At 40.3% G+C, this 17,654-nt stretch overlaps 1 protein-coding gene across 1 annotated transcript in view; it reads right to left on the minus strand.

Annotated features, from left to right (window-relative positions):
- GLRA3 (glycine receptor alpha 3) overlaps window positions 1-17,654 on the minus strand; it is a 149,694-nt gene that overhangs the window by 47,705 nt on the left and 84,335 nt on the right. The window contains exons 4-5 of the mRNA XM_084626198.1: window positions 15,553-15,776; window positions 8,572-8,654 (exon numbers count right to left, since the gene is read on the minus strand). Of these exons, the coding sequence (XP_084482324.1) occupies window positions 8,572-8,654; window positions 15,553-15,776 (307 nt within the window). The remainder of the gene's footprint in view (window positions 1-8,571; window positions 8,655-15,552; window positions 15,777-17,654) is intronic.

Genomic DNA, 17,654 nt, shown 5'->3' on the forward strand with positions numbered 1-17,654 from the left:
TAGCCAATATTCATGGCCTTACAGGATAGGAGAAGAAAATGTTAATATGAATCAAAGAATGTACACAATGTCCTGTTTCCCCAAGCACAGTAGAAACAAACAGCCAGCAGTTTCCTTGCTCCAAAATCCTCCTGTGCCCCTCCAAAGAGCTCTGTGCCCAAGAAGCTCCATATCTCAGCCTCCTCTCAAAGTTTCTTCTCCTATTAATACCCCGTAGCCTGAAAACCTACTCCTAGTCCCTGCATTTTTAGTCAGGGAAATCCCTATCATGGCTATCAGCAGTGAGGCCACAGCTTCCACTATTTCCCCCTATATGACCTGCGTCTTCGTGACCTGGGTTCCAATGTAGAAGCAATGGAGCAGTGAAGAGGGGAAATAGCACATGCTTTTATCTTTACAAAGAGCATAGAAACTGTTCTGTGTCAGAGGTGCTGCCCCCTGGAAATAGTCTGCTTGCTACAGCACACAAGTGGGGATTGCTCCCTCTGTGCTTTTTAATGCAAATCCCCAAAAGTGATTGGAAAGGTGAGTGTCTGGTTTTTCTTCCCCTGCAGCACCAGTCGAAGAAACTAGCCAGCTTCAGAGAGGGGAACAAAATGCTACAACTCAGTGGATGGTGCAATATGTGATCTGCCTTTATGCTCTCTGAGCACAGGCCTTCCCAAGTGACCTCTCGGATAGCATGGCTCTACATCATTCCCTGCTTAGTGCTGTGGTTAAATGCTACAATCTAGTCCTAAAATATCAGCATTCTGATAGGAAACCAAAATATAAAAGGAAAGAGTGGGCCATATTTTCCTCTTGGGGACAACGTACAAATAAAGGGCCAGTCCCTGGCCAGCATAAATCAGCATAGCTTTATAAACCTTAATGGAGCTAAGCTAACTTACCCCAGCTAGATCTGGCTGGTAATTTATTTTTAGTTAATTAATGTCATTTTAGGCAGTTTAAACCTGATTGTCCCCCATGAAGGCTACTCCCAGATAGTGGAAAGGCAACTCCAAAGTTCATCTCAGAGTTTACTACACATCCTTCCACAGGGTGGTTGGGAGATGACCCCATGGAGGATAAGCAAATGCTTATTTCTCCATAAACTGCAGCTCCTTGGAGACCTGTGACTCCGAACTGCCAATGATCTTTTCCATTATGCTATCCCCTTTTCTGCAACAGGAAGCTCCTCCGCTGGTTGCTTTCCTTGTAACATCCCCTGTAATAGGCTTCCCACCCACAGAAGAAGAACCTAAGTAAATTAATCTAGAGTGGTTGAGTATGAATTCATTTGGAAGAGATTTCACCAGATATATTTTACTGGAGCAAGATGTGATTTTTCCCATCTCCTAATATTGGGCTCTCCATTGTAAAAATCCACTCCTTTCCTTTTCATTAACAAACACACAACTGGTCTCAAACACCCAGAGATCTCTAGTGTTTCCGTACAGAAGAGTTCCGTTTGGCTAGACATTTGCCTTCCAGTTCTCCTAGTCACAGTGACTTATCTGAGTTCTGCTCTCATTATTTTTTATGATTACTATTTATGGCTCATGTTCAAGAGTAACCTTGGTTTGATGACTGAATCCAAACAATCCTCTAGGCAGCCAGTTGAGGTAAGAAATACCATCATTTTGACCATGGTGATTTTTAAAATTTTCCTGCAAGGCAACCCAAAAATGTGCTTGCAGAAAAGAGGAAAGAATGAGAATCTGCCTGTAGATTATAATTCTAAAGATATGGCAGATGTTTGAACTTTGACCTGAGACCCAGCGTAGAATCAGTGGAGCAGGCCAAGGATTTTACATGTTGATACGTCAGGGTTCAGCCTAAGAAATAAAGTGTTAAATATGTAATTCTTTCTTTAATTCTATTATATATTCATTTCTTTTTTTAAATGAAATAATCAAACATGCAGCTCCCTAAGGGCTAAATAAATGGACCAATACCACAAAAAATCCATATCAAGAGAAACATTTCTTGAAAAATCTCACTGACGACAATCTTGTGCCATCGCTACTATGTTCTTCTTTTAGGGATGGGAGATGGTTTGAGATCACAAGGTTAGTCTACAGGTCCCATGGAGCCTGACTAGCTACAGGAAAATTAAGCACCAAGCCTGTGGATCCCTGTGAATACCTGCTCCTTCGCATTGCCCTCTAAGCCATTCTGATAAAATGTCTCCCTCTGGAGCTGTGCCACCATGGTCTCCTGCTTTGCTTATGTCCTCCCCTACCTTAAGAGGGCAGAGAGTATAGTTTCCAGCAGAATCCCATGTGAATATGTTGTTGGGGTTGGAGGAGCACATGGCAATAAGCAAAGCTGTTCCCTAGCTCAGTCCCCACATGCCTAAAACCCAGCACACCCATTCCATGCCTATAGATCAACATCTGTGTAGTGTTAATGTGGAAGAGTTTCTATGGGGTCAAGCACCAGCCCTGGATTTGGTGACACCTTTTTTTCCTTTTGGGAGATCTTTCTGCACTGGATGGGAGTTTCTGGTCTAAGATTATGAACTTTCTCCTCTCTGCAGTGCTGTTGCCTCTGTATACTGGTGTTTAAATGTATAGCTGAAGCATTCCTTTACAAATTCTTCTTGTGACTAAAACACAACAGGTTGGATTGCCTCCTCTCACAGTAAAGCACTTAGAAGGAGATCATGGGGAGTAAATCTCTCTCATGGAGATGGAGTTCCTCACCATTGTTATATCTGGGAAAGGTGGGGAGATGGTTTCTCCACAGCATAATACAGGCACATGGAGGTCCTGTGCCTCCATAGCTACTCTGGCCCCCATGGGGGCCCTTTTCTCTGGGCATGGCTGCTCTTGGTGGGAGAACAATTGGAAAGACAATGCAATCTCAGAATGGATTATCAGCTCTGTATGGCTGGCGGTGGAGAAACAATATGCACATTCCATCCCCTCCCAGGCCTGCTCTTGGCCTGACCACTCCTGTCCTCATCTGCACAAACTGTTTTCTCCACCTGTCTGGTATCTGGACCCATAGAGTGCTCTCCACAGAGCTCCAGAAAGGAAAGAAATGATGCTGCTCAAGCAGCTGAACTTTTCAGTGCAGGAGGGGAGAATTCTCTGCATAGGAGAACTTCTTTCCATGAACATCTCAGTGGGAGGATCTTCCCCTAAAAGTCTAGATGGTGGGTTGGATTAGCCTTTATTGTCTATAAAGACTGAGTAATCAAGGAACTATAAAAGGGGGAAAAGTTATGCATTTTAAACATTAAGGGATATATTCATTAAAATAATAATCCGATAATGGAGGCATTTTCATACTTCCTTACATATATTTGTGTTTCATGCTCAATTTCTCCCTTGTTAAGAGGCCTAATCTTTACCTGAGCCAGTAGCTTCCTTTAGTTATTGCTTAAGGTTGTAGGAATATTACATTTCACAGAAATTCATAAAGCAATCTAAGCAAGGTGTCTTTCCCACCCACTCAAAACAACATTAATCCATGAATAAATGGAATGCAGTGAAGTATAATAAAAGATAAATTTAACAAGGGAGAGACACAAAAAGCTCTATTAAGGGGAAATATTGTGCTGAGGAGAGATGTCACAAGAATAAGATATGTTTCTAGCTATCATTATTCTATATATTGTTCAAATAGAACAGAAATAAAATTATCAGGGAGGCTCTTGAGCTGCCCTGGCATGAACACTGCTCTTTTCATACTATTGTTATCATTCATTTATTTTCCTCCTTTTTAATATATAGTTTCCTAGAATTGGAGATCAGAAGGGACCATTATGATCATCTAGTCTGACCTCCTACATAACCCAGGCTGTAGAGTCTCACCCAGTAATTTCTGTATCAAGCCCATCATTTCTCTTTGAGCTATAGCAGGTCTTTTAAAAAGATATCTAGTCTTGCTTTAAGGAGATGGAGGGGAGCCCCAACCAGTTCATTTCAGTTGGTAAGGATAAAGAAAACTATTTTTCAGTAAGAGTTTGGTAAAACCCATTCTTAAAAAATTGCAAAAATATTTGCAATTAAAAAAGTCCTACACCACCTACTGATATAAATAACATATGTCACTGTCCCAATATCACAGCTGTAGATCCAAGGGGTTGGAGAGACCTTGGGAATACTATCTCAAGGGCTGCTGAAGACTGAGCATGTCACCAAGGAATGGTTTGGGGAGAAAAGTTGTAAACAAGAGCTGCACTTAGAGCCCTCCGTGCAGGGGGCACAACAGCAGCAGTGGTTGAGATTCTGCTACTGAGCAGTAACATTATTTCACAACATGCTCATGTGTACTTAAGAGAGATTCCAGTAAGAAATGAGTTGTACATGTTGCAGCTTGCTGTTCTAAATATCTGTGAGGCCTGAAATCTTTGCTCAGGTGAGTAATCCTTATGGAAGCAGTCTCATTGACTTAAATGGGACTACTCCAGCATCAGCACTACTCAAATGAGTACGGTTTGTAGGCTCAACCCGGATGGAGGTGAAAATAAGGAGATGGAAAAATAATTGTCCAAAACCATTTCTGGTTATTTGTTACAAGAAAATAACCCTGATTGTTCCAGCTTCATCCTCATGAAGTATTAACAGAAAAATCAAGTTCTTCTCTATATTTTGAGTTTATAAAGAGGCCATCTAGTAAACCCACTAAAAGTCTTTTATTGGAGAGGAAAAGAGCAAAGGTATATTGTTGGTAAAGGAGGTGGTTAAATTCAAGGCACAGATGAACTGGGCCATATTTCTTTCTTTCTTATGGGGAATGAGGACCTCCGGAATCCATGCTAATTCGTTTATGTGCTACTGTTTTGATTTTCCGTGGAATGGTAGTGAAAGTATTGTTTAAAATGCTTTGACTTAAATCGTAACTTGTCAGTCTGTCTTAACTAAAGGACAGCACAGATCTGCACCACTGAAGGAGCATCTCAGAGAATGAATTAAGACAATTCCTCTTCCGCTTCTCTCTTGCTCTTGGTGGGGATTAAGTTACCTCATCCCTTTTGATAGAGAGTTTACGTCCTGAAAATCCGAGCCAGCTGATCTGGCTGTCAGACAGGTGGGTGGAGCCAGGGCTCCTCACCACCCCAAATGTGCTCACTTGATTGCAGTGGGGCAAATGGGGCAACAGCCCCTACTCTTCTGCCTACATCTGGAGTCACAATCAGATCAGGATGAAGCAGGGGAGCAAGGGGTGGGGAGCATGAGGGGTATGTCCCCTGACTTCCTTGTGCAACCAAGTAAAAGCTATGACAACATATCCATTTTTGAATAAGGTTATAGATCATTTACTGGTGTGACGGGAAGACTGTGTATTTACAGAAAAATTAATTTGTATTTTTGTACCACTCTTTACCTTTGTGAGTATCATCTGGGTGTACCACATGATTATGCAACAGGGGATTTACTCCCACTGAAACGGATGATTAACATGAAGACTTCAGTGCAAAAGGTTCTGCTGGAAATTATAACATCAATAATGCTATGCAGCTAATAAGTGTTTGTTGGCTCCCTAGGGTGCAGTTAGTGAGAATTTGTAAGTTTCTATAAAACAAAGCAGGTTCTATTGCATAAGAATGTTCAGATGCTGTATTATCTATGCTTACTATGGTCAAAAGAGAGGAAAAACATAGGAAAGTTTTATGAATTTTTTTAATCAAGTAAATGTTTCAAGATTGCATGTTAAAACTCATAACTTTCTGAATGCAAAAAGAGGTTTTAAATTATTTTTTTCTGTGTGTTTGGTGAAATGTGATTTTTGTTTGCTTTGTGGAAACATTCTTATATAGAGCAAATGTACCTGGCATATGTATGCGCTCCAGTATAATTGCCTCCTGGTAACATTTGCTGTAGTTACACTTAATTATAAAAGCCAGATCATGGCATCAGTTGTTAAAAAGATTTCCCATTGTGCTCAATGAAAAGTTCTGTGTAAACACTGATTATGCAGTATGACCTAAAGTGCCTTGACCTTTGAAACAAGTAACTAAGGTTGCCATTCAATTTTTTTGTCAGGAAGATTCCTGTTCAACTCAGCCATTAATCTGACATTCAGAGACCACTTGACAATATTACCATCCACCCACTGTAATGAAAGGCAGGACTAACTTTCAAAATCACCTTGCAATTTGTTTTTTAAAAGCCTACAATAAAATCATACAGTGAATAATTTTGACAGATTCAGTGATGCTGAATCACCTCCCAATGATGTTTATTCACCTTTCTCACTGTCCCTCCGTGTTCCAATTAAAAAAAAAATTAATGATGCCTCTTTCAACCCTTCAACGTACACGTGGTTTTGAAACACTGTAAGAAATTAATCCATCAAGTTAGGCATCTGTTTTGCTTCTCTGTCTTAATATTCTAAATAATCCACTGTGCACATTCTAGATACAGGAATCTCATTAATACTTTTACTTATGAACATTTTAATTACAATACTAAAAATATAAAGCAAAGAGCATATTATAAGATATATATTTATCATTTTTGCTAAATATTTCTGTCTTTGTGTATCACTACATTTCACACTATTCTTAACTGACTTATTTCTCATCAGTGAAGGCTCTCTCGGTATACATCATCCCCTCTTGTAGAAACACCTTCAGGAAGGGGATGTGGGGGATGAACTCGCTTCCAGACATCACATCCAAATGATCCCATAGTAAGGGTAGGGTTTGGCCCCTTTGCAGAGAAGGCCATCCCTAAACTCGGCAGAGACTAGGGGAGGTCCAAACCATCTGTGTGAGTGTCTAGTGCTCTGCACTAGCTCAAGTTAAATCCCAGGACCTTACAGTACCGCTGCAGGTCCCAGAGCTGAATGGGGGGATGGTTCTGTGGAGGTGACTAAGCACCTTTTTCTCATAGCTGGAGGGAGTTTTGTGAACAGAGCCTCCCCTCCATTTATGTATCAAAGGGAGAGTCATCTGGGCCTTGATTATTTTTTTTAAAAAATTAGCATGGGCACAGTTTAGATTATGGAAAGAAATAATGCTCTGACATATTCACCTTGCATTTTGTTTTAATGGACATCCTGAGATAGATATTATGCATAGTATAAAGCGTTATCAAGCATCATTTTTGTTTCACATGAGTGGTGGGTATTTCACAAGAGTGGTGGTTAACTCAAATGTATTTCAACTGAACTGTTCCTTTAATCTGAAGTCTTAAATCTTTTTCCAATTAAGGAGAATTTGTTAGGCCTCCATATGTATACTCAAATGGAGGCCTAACAAAGATAGCATATAAATTACTTCGACTAGTATGCTTGCTTTTTCCAGGGTGGAATTATTAGAACATAATAAATGCTGTGTTTTGTGTTAAAGCTTCACTCTTTGTATATATTTTAATGCTTTAAGTTGAAGAACTTAATACCACTAGGCCCTTCTTTCCCTACTGTTTTTTGTTGGCTACATTAAATGGCAAGCTGGTTATGTGGTACAAATTCCATTGAGTCCATCAGTAAGTCTTCATTATACAGTCCTTTGATGTCAGAAGAAGTTTTGACTTGGTAAAGATCAAGGGGCATATTTATGTTCAACTGATCTCTACCTGGATGGTCCCTTCCATATGTAGGTCTCTGCCACCCTTATAGAGAGGGCTCAATATGCTGCCTTTTCCATGGATCCTAGACAGGGTGTTCTGTGGATTCAAGGAGTTATATGGGTTGAGAAGGTGGGTGGGCTGAGGGATGGAGTACGTGGGGGATGCATATCATCCTATCTTTGCCAAGTGGAGATTCCACTATAAATACAGCCAAAGGATTTATTTCCTTTCCACAGCTCTCTCCTCTATGTTGGGAAAATCCCCCTTTTAGGATGATCCCAAGGAAAGCCAGAGACATGGGAATCTAATGGGGACATTGTAGAGCTACAGAGCTGGGCCAGATCAGAGGAGCAGGGCCTTGTATGGATGACTCTTGACTCTTTTCCTTCTGGATCCCCATGGATTTCAGAGTATTCACAGAGTGTGTAGACTAGTCTCTCACTTTATTTTGTTGAGGTACCATCCTTTTCCTGCCAACTCTGAGTAAAGACTTTAGAAAGGGTCCTTAGTGAAGAAGGGGCCATATTCTGATGTTACTGACATTTGTGTAATAGAATCAAGAATTTATGTCAACATACAGTGTTACATTTTTTAAAAATGAACAGCATTCTAGGAAAAAATACTGCATAGGCATGCTAAAAACTGAATACTATAATACTGAAATGCAGGTTTCTGAAATCAGGTTGAATTTGTTAAACTGGAAGTACTCACCAAAGCTCATATTTTAGAATAATGGAACTTTTCTGAAATAATTCCACAAACCTCTCAAAATAAATAATACTTTACAACTTATGGACCAGAATCTACAACCCTTACTCATGCTGAGAAGTAATTTACTATCTGCATAATACTACTCAAAGGATGGCAGACGCTGGCCCTTAAGAAATTTTTTGGATTCAAGCAGTGCTGTATATTGTATGGGAAGGCCATAATTGTACAGAACATTAACAAAGCATGCTTATTTTGAAAAGGCAGAATTCTCTATATTACCACCTTTTCTATCCCAGCATGTACTGTCATCTTTATACAGTTATTCGTAGAAGAATACTTTGTTCACACTTACAACTTTCCAGCTGCATTATACATGTTTGCACATCCATTGGGAAATTTTTGAGATCCATTGGACAGGACAGTATTAAAGTCAATCTGAAAGAATACAAAACCATTATAAAAAATATACCTCTAATACCATAGGGGGACATAGAACAAAAATGTTAACACACCTGTGGTTAGTGGTAGTTGAAAATAACTCAATGTATTTGTAAGAAACACTCTAACCCAATTGAACCATTCTGACTCTCTTGTAAGAATCCTGCTTTGCATTTGTGATTTAAAAAGAAAAGGAGAGTCAAAACATAAAACTAATCTAAAATATTATTTATTACAACCATATTCTCAAACTCAGTGGGTATTCCACAGAAATGCGTTGACATTTTTTATATTACTATAAAGTACAAAGATATTACAGTATTGCATATCCTTGGCATACAGTTTACCAAGTCGCTCTCCCCTAAGGAATTACATAACAGATGAGAGGTGCAACTCATGCTGGAAGAGTAATATAAGCATTTGTATCCTAAAAGGCAATACAGTTAAATTCCCAACATGAACATGTTAAAGGTGATGTTTCGGGTGTCAGTATTATACCAAAGGAATGCACCTGTGACTTTAAACTTCACTTGCATTTTGTGGCATAATATTTCTAGTAAACCATGTTGCAGTTCTATAGGCACTAAACTTATTTTTAAATATGAAAATAATACCATAATTTATATTTAGTGTGATACTTGTTAGGGATAAGAAAGAAGAGATGCACAGAGAAAGAAAACAGTCTTGCTTTCATAGTTCCTACTGTGAATCATATCATGGAGATATTTTATTGGCCTTTCAGTTTTTGCGTAGTTTCTTTGACAGCATACTGTTGAAAATTATATAGTATGGATCAAATTTTGGCTAGTCTTTGGGTGGGTGAGTAGCAGCCTTACAAGGACCCTTCCTTCCATATGCTCCTCCTATGCAGGAGTCAGTCAAAAATATGCAGAGGGACTCTTCCCTAATAGCATCTCTTGAGACACAGATCATCCCAAAAGGGGCACAGAAAGGTCGAGTCTCATTCCACCCCTCAAACTCACACTGGCTAATAGAGCTAGCCAGCCACAGAAGGTAGCAAGAGCAGCATCTTCTGGGCATTCTACCCTGGTGTGCTGGGAAACTCTGGAGGCAAACTGGACCTGCTGTTTCCACTGAGGTGGTGCAGTCCCTCACCACCTTCTGTATGGGGCAGTGCTATAAGGTACAATAAAGCCCTATCATATGAAGCCCAGTTCAGCAAAGGACTTAAGCATGTTTTCAAGTCCCATGGAAGTCAATGAGTTGCTGCTGCTTTGCAGTACAACCCGTTTACACCACTCTGGCAGTATAAGAAGGCCACAAAATGTAATGCATAGTGTAAAGATGCCTTAGGGTAAATGGGAATCAGGCCCAATGACTTCAGTTGATTTAAATAGAACTTAAGCACAGTTTAAAGTTAAATATGTGCTTAAATGTTTTGCTGACTTGGGGGCCTAAGCAAGAAATGGTAAAGGCTTATTTGGTAATGTAGGCCTTTCTTGCTAATGCAGGATTTCTTTCCCCCCCAGAATACTTTAAATTAGCGGTTCTCAAACTTTAGCAACCCAAGGACCCCATTTTGATTTAAAATTGTGCATAATCCCCCAAATTCCCCACTCAGCCCCAGGCCCTGCCCCCACTCCACCTCTCCCCGCCCCTGCTCCACGCCTACCCCAAACACACCCCATCTTCGGTCCTCCCCCGCCCTCCCAGCCCTTCCTGCATGCCGCTGAACAGCTGTTCCCTGGCATGCAGGAAGCACTGGGAGGGGGCTGTAGGAGTTGATCAGCAGGGCTGGCAGCCCCAGACTTGATTCCTTCCCCTCCTTCCAAGTGCCTCTTGCATGCCACAGAACAGCTACTCCCTGGCATGCAAGAGGTGCTGGGATCAGTGGGGCCTGTGGACCCACTGGACTACGCTTGCAGACCCCCAGTGGTCTGCAGACCCCAGTTTGAGAAACAATGCTGTAAATCTGACTTTATCCAATCTAATTTGCAGTGTTTCCAGGAATTAGGTTTTCACCTCTTTCTTTGGGGTACTATGCCACAGACTAATAGGCAGCTTTTTATGATCCAAGACTAATTTATCAGTTATAAATTGCTACGAAGATACTAATACAGAAATATTAAATTCAGTGATCAAAATGTGAGTATAAAGTATTCTGATTGGGTCTACGAGTAATGATACTATATGTAATCCAGCGGAAATTACTCATGATAAATAAATACATAAATAGTGGTGCTGTTATAAAGTGGACAGTGCTGATTGTAAGAGAGCTCTGTGTTATTCTGCTGATTAGACATAATTGCTAAATTAAAGTTTAGTATTACAGTACTGTGACAGGGTTGGGCCAGATGGCTATAGGAGAGTAATAGCAGGCAGATATATTAGCCCCAGGCTAAGTAGGTCCCTTTTGCCCGAGTAAGGTAACAGGGGAGGTTCCAGAACAATCAGGAACCTTCTGGAGACAATTAAGACAGACAGGCTGATTAGAACACCTGCAGCCAATCAAGAAGCTGCTAGAATCAATTAAGGCAGGCTAATAGGGCACCTGGGTTTCAAAAAGGAGCTCACTTCAGTTTGTGGTGTGTGTGTGAGGAGCTGGAAGCAAGAGGCACTAGGAGCTGAGAGTGAGAACGCGGACTGTTGGAGGACTGGTGTGTACAAGCATTATCAGACACCAGGAGGAAGGTCCTATGGTGAGGATAAAGAAGGTGTTGGGAGGAGGCCATGGGGAAGTAGCCTAGGGAGTTGTAGCTGTCGCACAGCTGTTCCAGGCGGCACTCTAGACAGCTGCATTCCACAGGGCCCTGGGCTGGAACCCGGAGTAGAGGGCGGGCCCGGGTTCCCCCAAACCTCCCAACTCCTGGTCAGACACAGGAGGAGTCGACCTGGACTGTGGGTTCACGAAAACGGCCAAGCTGAGGGTTGCCGTGAAGCTCCAAGGCGAGCAAATCCTCCAATAAGCGCAAGACCCACCAAGGTAGAGCAGGAACTTTGTCACAGTACCTTGAATTAGAACTAAATGTAATCAACATTTTTCAACTTCGTTTGGATCCACTCAGTGGTAACATTCAGTTAAGAGAAAATGTAATAGTGTCAATTAAGAGGATTTCTTACCGGATTTCTTCTTGACCCTTACACAAAGTATATCATTAAACTCTCTTATCCCAGATGCATGATAATTATACCAGAGTGATGCGATGCCTACGCTATAGGTGCTATAGGAGTACACCTACAGTGCTGTAGCTGTCACTGTTAGCTTGTAGTACAGACACAGACTGTAGCAAAATAAGGGTTTTTCTGTAGCTGAAGGAACTCTCCTGCCCTGAACAATATTAGATGGACAGAAGCATTCTTCCATTGACCTAGCCTCATCTACCCTGGGAGTTAGGTCAGCATAGCCATAGTACTCAGGCCTGTGGATTTTTGACACCCCTCTGTGCCATAGCTATATTGATCTGAGTTTTAAGTATAGAACAGACCTGAGAATATAGACAATGGATGTGATCCCTGGATTCCTTTTCCTCCCAAAAGTCCCATTGACTTCATATGAAGTTTGCTTCTGTTTGAACATATGGACTATAAAAAGACCTAAATACCAATTTCTGCAGAAATAGCACACTGAAAAGGTTTTATTATCTATTGCTGAACACTTGTATTTTTAATTATACATGTTTACTTTTAGCTGTACATCATTTATTTAGGCTCCATGACAGCACTTAGAAAAGGCTTGCAGGTGATGCAAATGACCTTTCACTGTGACTACTTTGTTTTACAATCACATCCCTGCAACTGATCAGAGAAAGATGCTGGCAAAAGTAAATCTCTATAGCTACGGATACAACCAGAAAAGGTATGTAAATGTAGCAAGTAGACTGTCACACAATGACCTCTCATGGAAACATCTGTCGGAGGGCAAATGTAGATGCAAGGTCTGCAAGTTTTAAGGCAGGAGGACACTGGCAGCATTACCTGGCAATGATGGTAGTGGTTGATGTTTGAGATGAACAGCTTGCTGTCAAATTCAACAGGTCAGCCTGCAGAAGGTTAGGTGCAGTGTGAATAAGACTTTCCAGCACCTTTGTACCCCTCCCCCAGAACTCTGGGGTCAATTCATTTTGGCCTCAAGAACAAGTTAGAGTTGGAGGGCATGAGATATTGTTCCATTGGCCATGGATCATTAGTACACAGAATGTTTTGCCCATGCCCCTTCCCACTTTTGGTGCACTGTGTGCATGGAGCCAGGTATGCCAGCTTTACAGCACTTTGGGGTTCTCTGTAGGCAGGGATCCCCTACAGAAGGGGAAACCACAACTGCCCTGTTATGGAAGGTCCCCATTATGGGGGCTGACTGATAATCTGACCCCTTGTCTTTACTTTTCCAAAAAAACAAGTCTAAATGTAAATTCTAATTTAAAACAAAGTCTAAATTGAAAAATGGCTCTTTCATGGTTACTAATGTATATATGTGACTACATTCATCATTCACTTCTGGTCTGCATATGTTATTCACTTGCAATTACGTTTGGTGGAAAAAGAAAACTCAGCACTTTAAAGGTTGTCAACATTCTCTTTTGAATGACAACTATTTCAGAATTACCTTGTCTATATTCAACAAATGCAAAACTAATTTAAATTCAGATGAATACTCCTCTACATGTTGATTATACAATTTTGAGTCTTTTTTTATTGACTGGGTCTGTTGGTCCTGTTGAAATTTTTTGGCAATTAAATTATGGTAGAGTAATCACTGGAATTACCCTGGCACCATAAGAATTCTATGAACTAATTGGAGTTTACTCTCAGCACAATGAATGTTTGGTTTTATACCTTTAGTACAGTAATGTATCACATTCTTTTCAATGTGCATTCAAACTACTCCATTCTACCTCATCTAGACAAGACAGACCAAATCCCATTGAAGTCATTAGCAAAACTTTCAGAGACTTCAGTGGGGCTTGGATTTGAGCCTTAAATCCAACTCTGGGCCTTTAATCCAACTCTTACCCTTGCCAATCTGTGCCATATGAAATTAGGAGGGGGAATCAAGATGGTTCAGCATGATAGTGTCTGAACAGATTCCAAGAGCCATCTTGCCAGTGCATGTCAGCATGAATTAGAGAATATGGAGATGGTTCATGCAGCAGTGCTCCTTACTCGTGCTCCAAAATGGGAGTACTTTGTGCCCCCGACAGTCAGCTGTCAATGGCCGAGTGCATGCAAGAGAACGGGGGCCCTGACTATTTCCACAGACTGGCCAACCAGACCTCCTTGAGACATAGAAATGCTGTTGGAAAAATTTGCCAGGGATCCCACCTGCTAATCAAGACAAACTGCTGCCCTGTAACATTGGAAGGAGGGGGACTTCCTGAGCACTCTTCCCCCAGTTGTGCACCCAAACACGAGAACAGCATTTTGTCCAGACTTCTAATGCATCAGTTTATATGCAGACTCCTCTCTTTGTCAGACCAAAAGGCCTCACAGTAGAATGCAATACCCTAAAAGCCTGCAAGGTGAAACACCAAATGAAAAGAGTACACTTTGCTCCAAATTGTACTATCATAAAACAGAGGGGAATGCTGAAAAATGAGTTAAAGTGCAGTTGATCAAAATTTTGGCTGTCATTGTAAAATTGAATTGCTGTTTCTTATGGCAATGGTGATAGATGTATTTTACAAATAAATCTGTCAAGTAGATTGGATTTTTTAGGACACAGGAAACTGTAAAGTGGAGATTAGTGTAAAACTGAAATGTAATGCAAAGGAAAATCAGGTCCTAGAACTTCACTCCTGAAATGCTTTATTATTGACTTCTAGTCCTAATTTGTGAAATACCACATGGGACACTGAAATCACACCTTTTTGATTACTATTATCTCTCCCCCCCACACACACACCTCAGTTTCTACAAGTAATGGGTGATACCTTAAGAAGTGTTTAGAGCTAAAAACCAATTACATACACCTTATGAAAGCTTCAACGCCTAACTTTCAAATGGTACAAGGCAGTCATCTCTAGCGTTAAGGACTGAAATCAATGTTAGGTGCCTAAATACCTTTTGAGGTTCTGGATGTAGGTGTTTAGGAGAATACTGGCTGCTACAGTAATGCCAGAGCAGAAGTGGGAAAGAGGAGAAGAGAAGCAAGGCGGTAATCATCACAGTAACTTGATTTTGTCAATATTCATTTTATTACGTGTTAGGTAGGTACAACTTCTCAAAAGTTTCACAAAATGTAAAAAAAAAAAAAAAAAAAAAAGTTAATACGTCTGTCTCCAAGATGTTTCCCCCTCCCAGTAATATGTGAGCAGCTCTTTGAGTACTATGTGGCTACTGATATATTAAACTGTTCCTAATTTCCACCTTTAAGAGCAGCTACAACAATTAAGTGAAGGAAGGAGGAAATGCTTGTGGGGACAGGACTATGTGAAAAGCATCATCTCTGGTCTCCTGAACATTTGTGATCATGGAAAAATATTTAGAATGAAGGCTAGAGCTTGAACCAATTTATAGTCCTGCCCAAATATTAATGCTCAGGAGGTCTGCATTTTCTCACTGGCTCTGCCAAAAACTTCCTGTGTGCCCTTGGGAAGCCACATAATCTCTCTGTGATTCAGTTCCTCACCTGTAAAATGGGAATAATAATTCTTTATTTTTTTCCGTAAGTTATTTTGTCTATTTAGATCATAAGCTCTTCAGGGCAGGGGTGATCTCTTACTAGGTGTAAGTAAACAGCCCAGTATAATAAGGCCCTGTTCTCTGTCGAGGCCTGTGGGTGCTATTGTAATACCAATTCAGCACTCAAAACTCACATTGACTTCACTGCATAATTTAATTGCACAATTAAATAACAATTGGAGATATTCGGTTCCAAGTGTCCCTGCCTGTTAAAAGTATTTTTTTTTAAAAAAAGATTCCTTTATCAGAGACTCACCTGATAGAATAAAGAACATTTCCATTTTTGAAAATTCGTAACAACTTGTTGTCTGTCGTAACTTCATGAAAGTTGGCACCTTTTTCATTAGCAAAGAACAAATCAGGTTTCCAAATAGAATCTAACATGGATGGATCTAAATCCAAAGAGTCATCTGGATATTCGCTATATGCAAGGCGTGGATCATTCCAATTCTGACGGAGAAAGATATTCACTCGGTAATCCTAAGTGAAAGACAAAACAGGCAAAGCTTTATCAAGGATATGGGCTTTAGCTTTTATTTTATCACTTAGCTGTGTAATCCCCTAACCTTCAATAGATGACAAATGATTTATGTCCATGAATGCCAGCATGATACCTTGCTTCATAGATTCCAAGGCTAGAAGGGACCATTGTGGTAATCTAGCCTGACCTCCTGCATAACACAAACCTTACTTGTAATGATTAGTAGTTATACAATAGGTAATAGCAAAGATACATTTCAGGACAACTGGAAACAATCATAACTAGGGATACATTAAGGCAATGGAGGGCTGAAGATAGACCTCACCACAAACTCCACCCCATAGTGCAGTTCAACCCCTGCTTGGGCTATAGCACATAAAAGTAATTTGCTGGTGTTGTGTGGGATCTGCCCCTTCTCATCTTTTGTAGGCGCAGCATTCTCCATCTCCCTCTTCCTATCTTCAGGCCAGCTGGGTTGTGTCCCAGAGAAAGAAGACTCCGCATCCACCCACATAGAGGACTCTGACCCATGAGATGAAGGATATGTCAGTGATTAGGGCACTGATCTTGGCTTTTGGAAACCCTGGTTCAAAACCCTGTTCTGCTACATATTTCCTGGGTATGTTATTTCATCTTTCTGTGCTTCAGTTCTCCATCTGTGAAATGGGGATAGTAGCATTTCCTTGTCTTACAGGGTTGGTATGAGGATAAATACAGAACTATGATAATGGGGGTCATAATATAATTACTTATGATTGACAGACTCGGAGAAGGCATCATCATCATGACAGAATGGCAGCAGGAAGACTTACCTTCACTACACAATGACAATATTGTGTTATTGGAGGGCACCCTAAAAGCAACAGCTGTCAGAGTTGAGATGCATGGAGCTGTTTAAATCTTTCCAGTTATTCTGGGCTGTCTGCACAACCTGGCAGAAATTGCTGTAGCAGGTATAGTTGGGCTCTTATTCACAACCACAAAGGCTAGAAATATTTTATTTAAACGAAATCTAAGATTGTGATCTCATGTGACTTCAAAAGTTGACTTCATAGGCATGGACCATACTGCTTATGCCTTAATCCACCATTGGTTGTAACATGATGTTCTTAATTTTCTTCAATAATATATTATTGCAAGGACTTTTTAAATTAAATCAAAGACAATGCTGTCAGGTGCACACAAGCAATGTACATTGCAGATATGGAAAACACAGCATTGTCAGGCTACTGCTCTAACCACTACACATCACAACTTTCTGAAGGTTAAAGTCATCAAAGGATTTAATGCTTGACTTGAATTCCACACCATCTCTTTCATGAGACATTGGTATAAAGGGAAGCAGTTACTAATATAACAAAAGACACAATTTAAAGTTGGGGACTGTCATTCTTTACAAAACTGCAATATTTTTAGTTTGATTCTGGGATTAAACAGTCTCCAGCTGAGTGACGAGGGTAAAGTACAAAAATGGTCTCCGGAAGCAATAAAGTATTGGTAACCAGCTCATTCTGATAGCCTTTACATGTTGAGTTGAATTGTATGTCTTTTTAATATAGCACATTTTTATGCATTTTACTAAGAAAGGAAGGGAAGTTAACCTTCAAAAGGGAATTAATTGAGGGAATAAGAAAAAAGCCCCAGCTACTTAATTTTTTATTAGATCACTTAAATGGCAAAGTTGTAGGCTTATGTTTGATAATATCATTAAGACACATTGGCATAGCTTCAAATTTGGAGAGATTTATTTTATAACATCTGAACAGCTGTCCAAATTCCTAGATAAATTATGTTAAAAAATTGTAAGTAGGAAATGTCTTAGGAATGTTCAGTAAAACATTGATTTATCAGAATATCATTCAATGTTATGTTTCCAT

Source organism: Lepidochelys olivacea (genome assembly GCF_965140295.1).
Source record: "Lepidochelys olivacea isolate rLepOli2 genome assembly, chromosome: 4".
Classification (NCBI taxonomy): domain Eukaryota; kingdom Metazoa; phylum Chordata; order Testudines; family Cheloniidae; genus Lepidochelys; species Lepidochelys olivacea.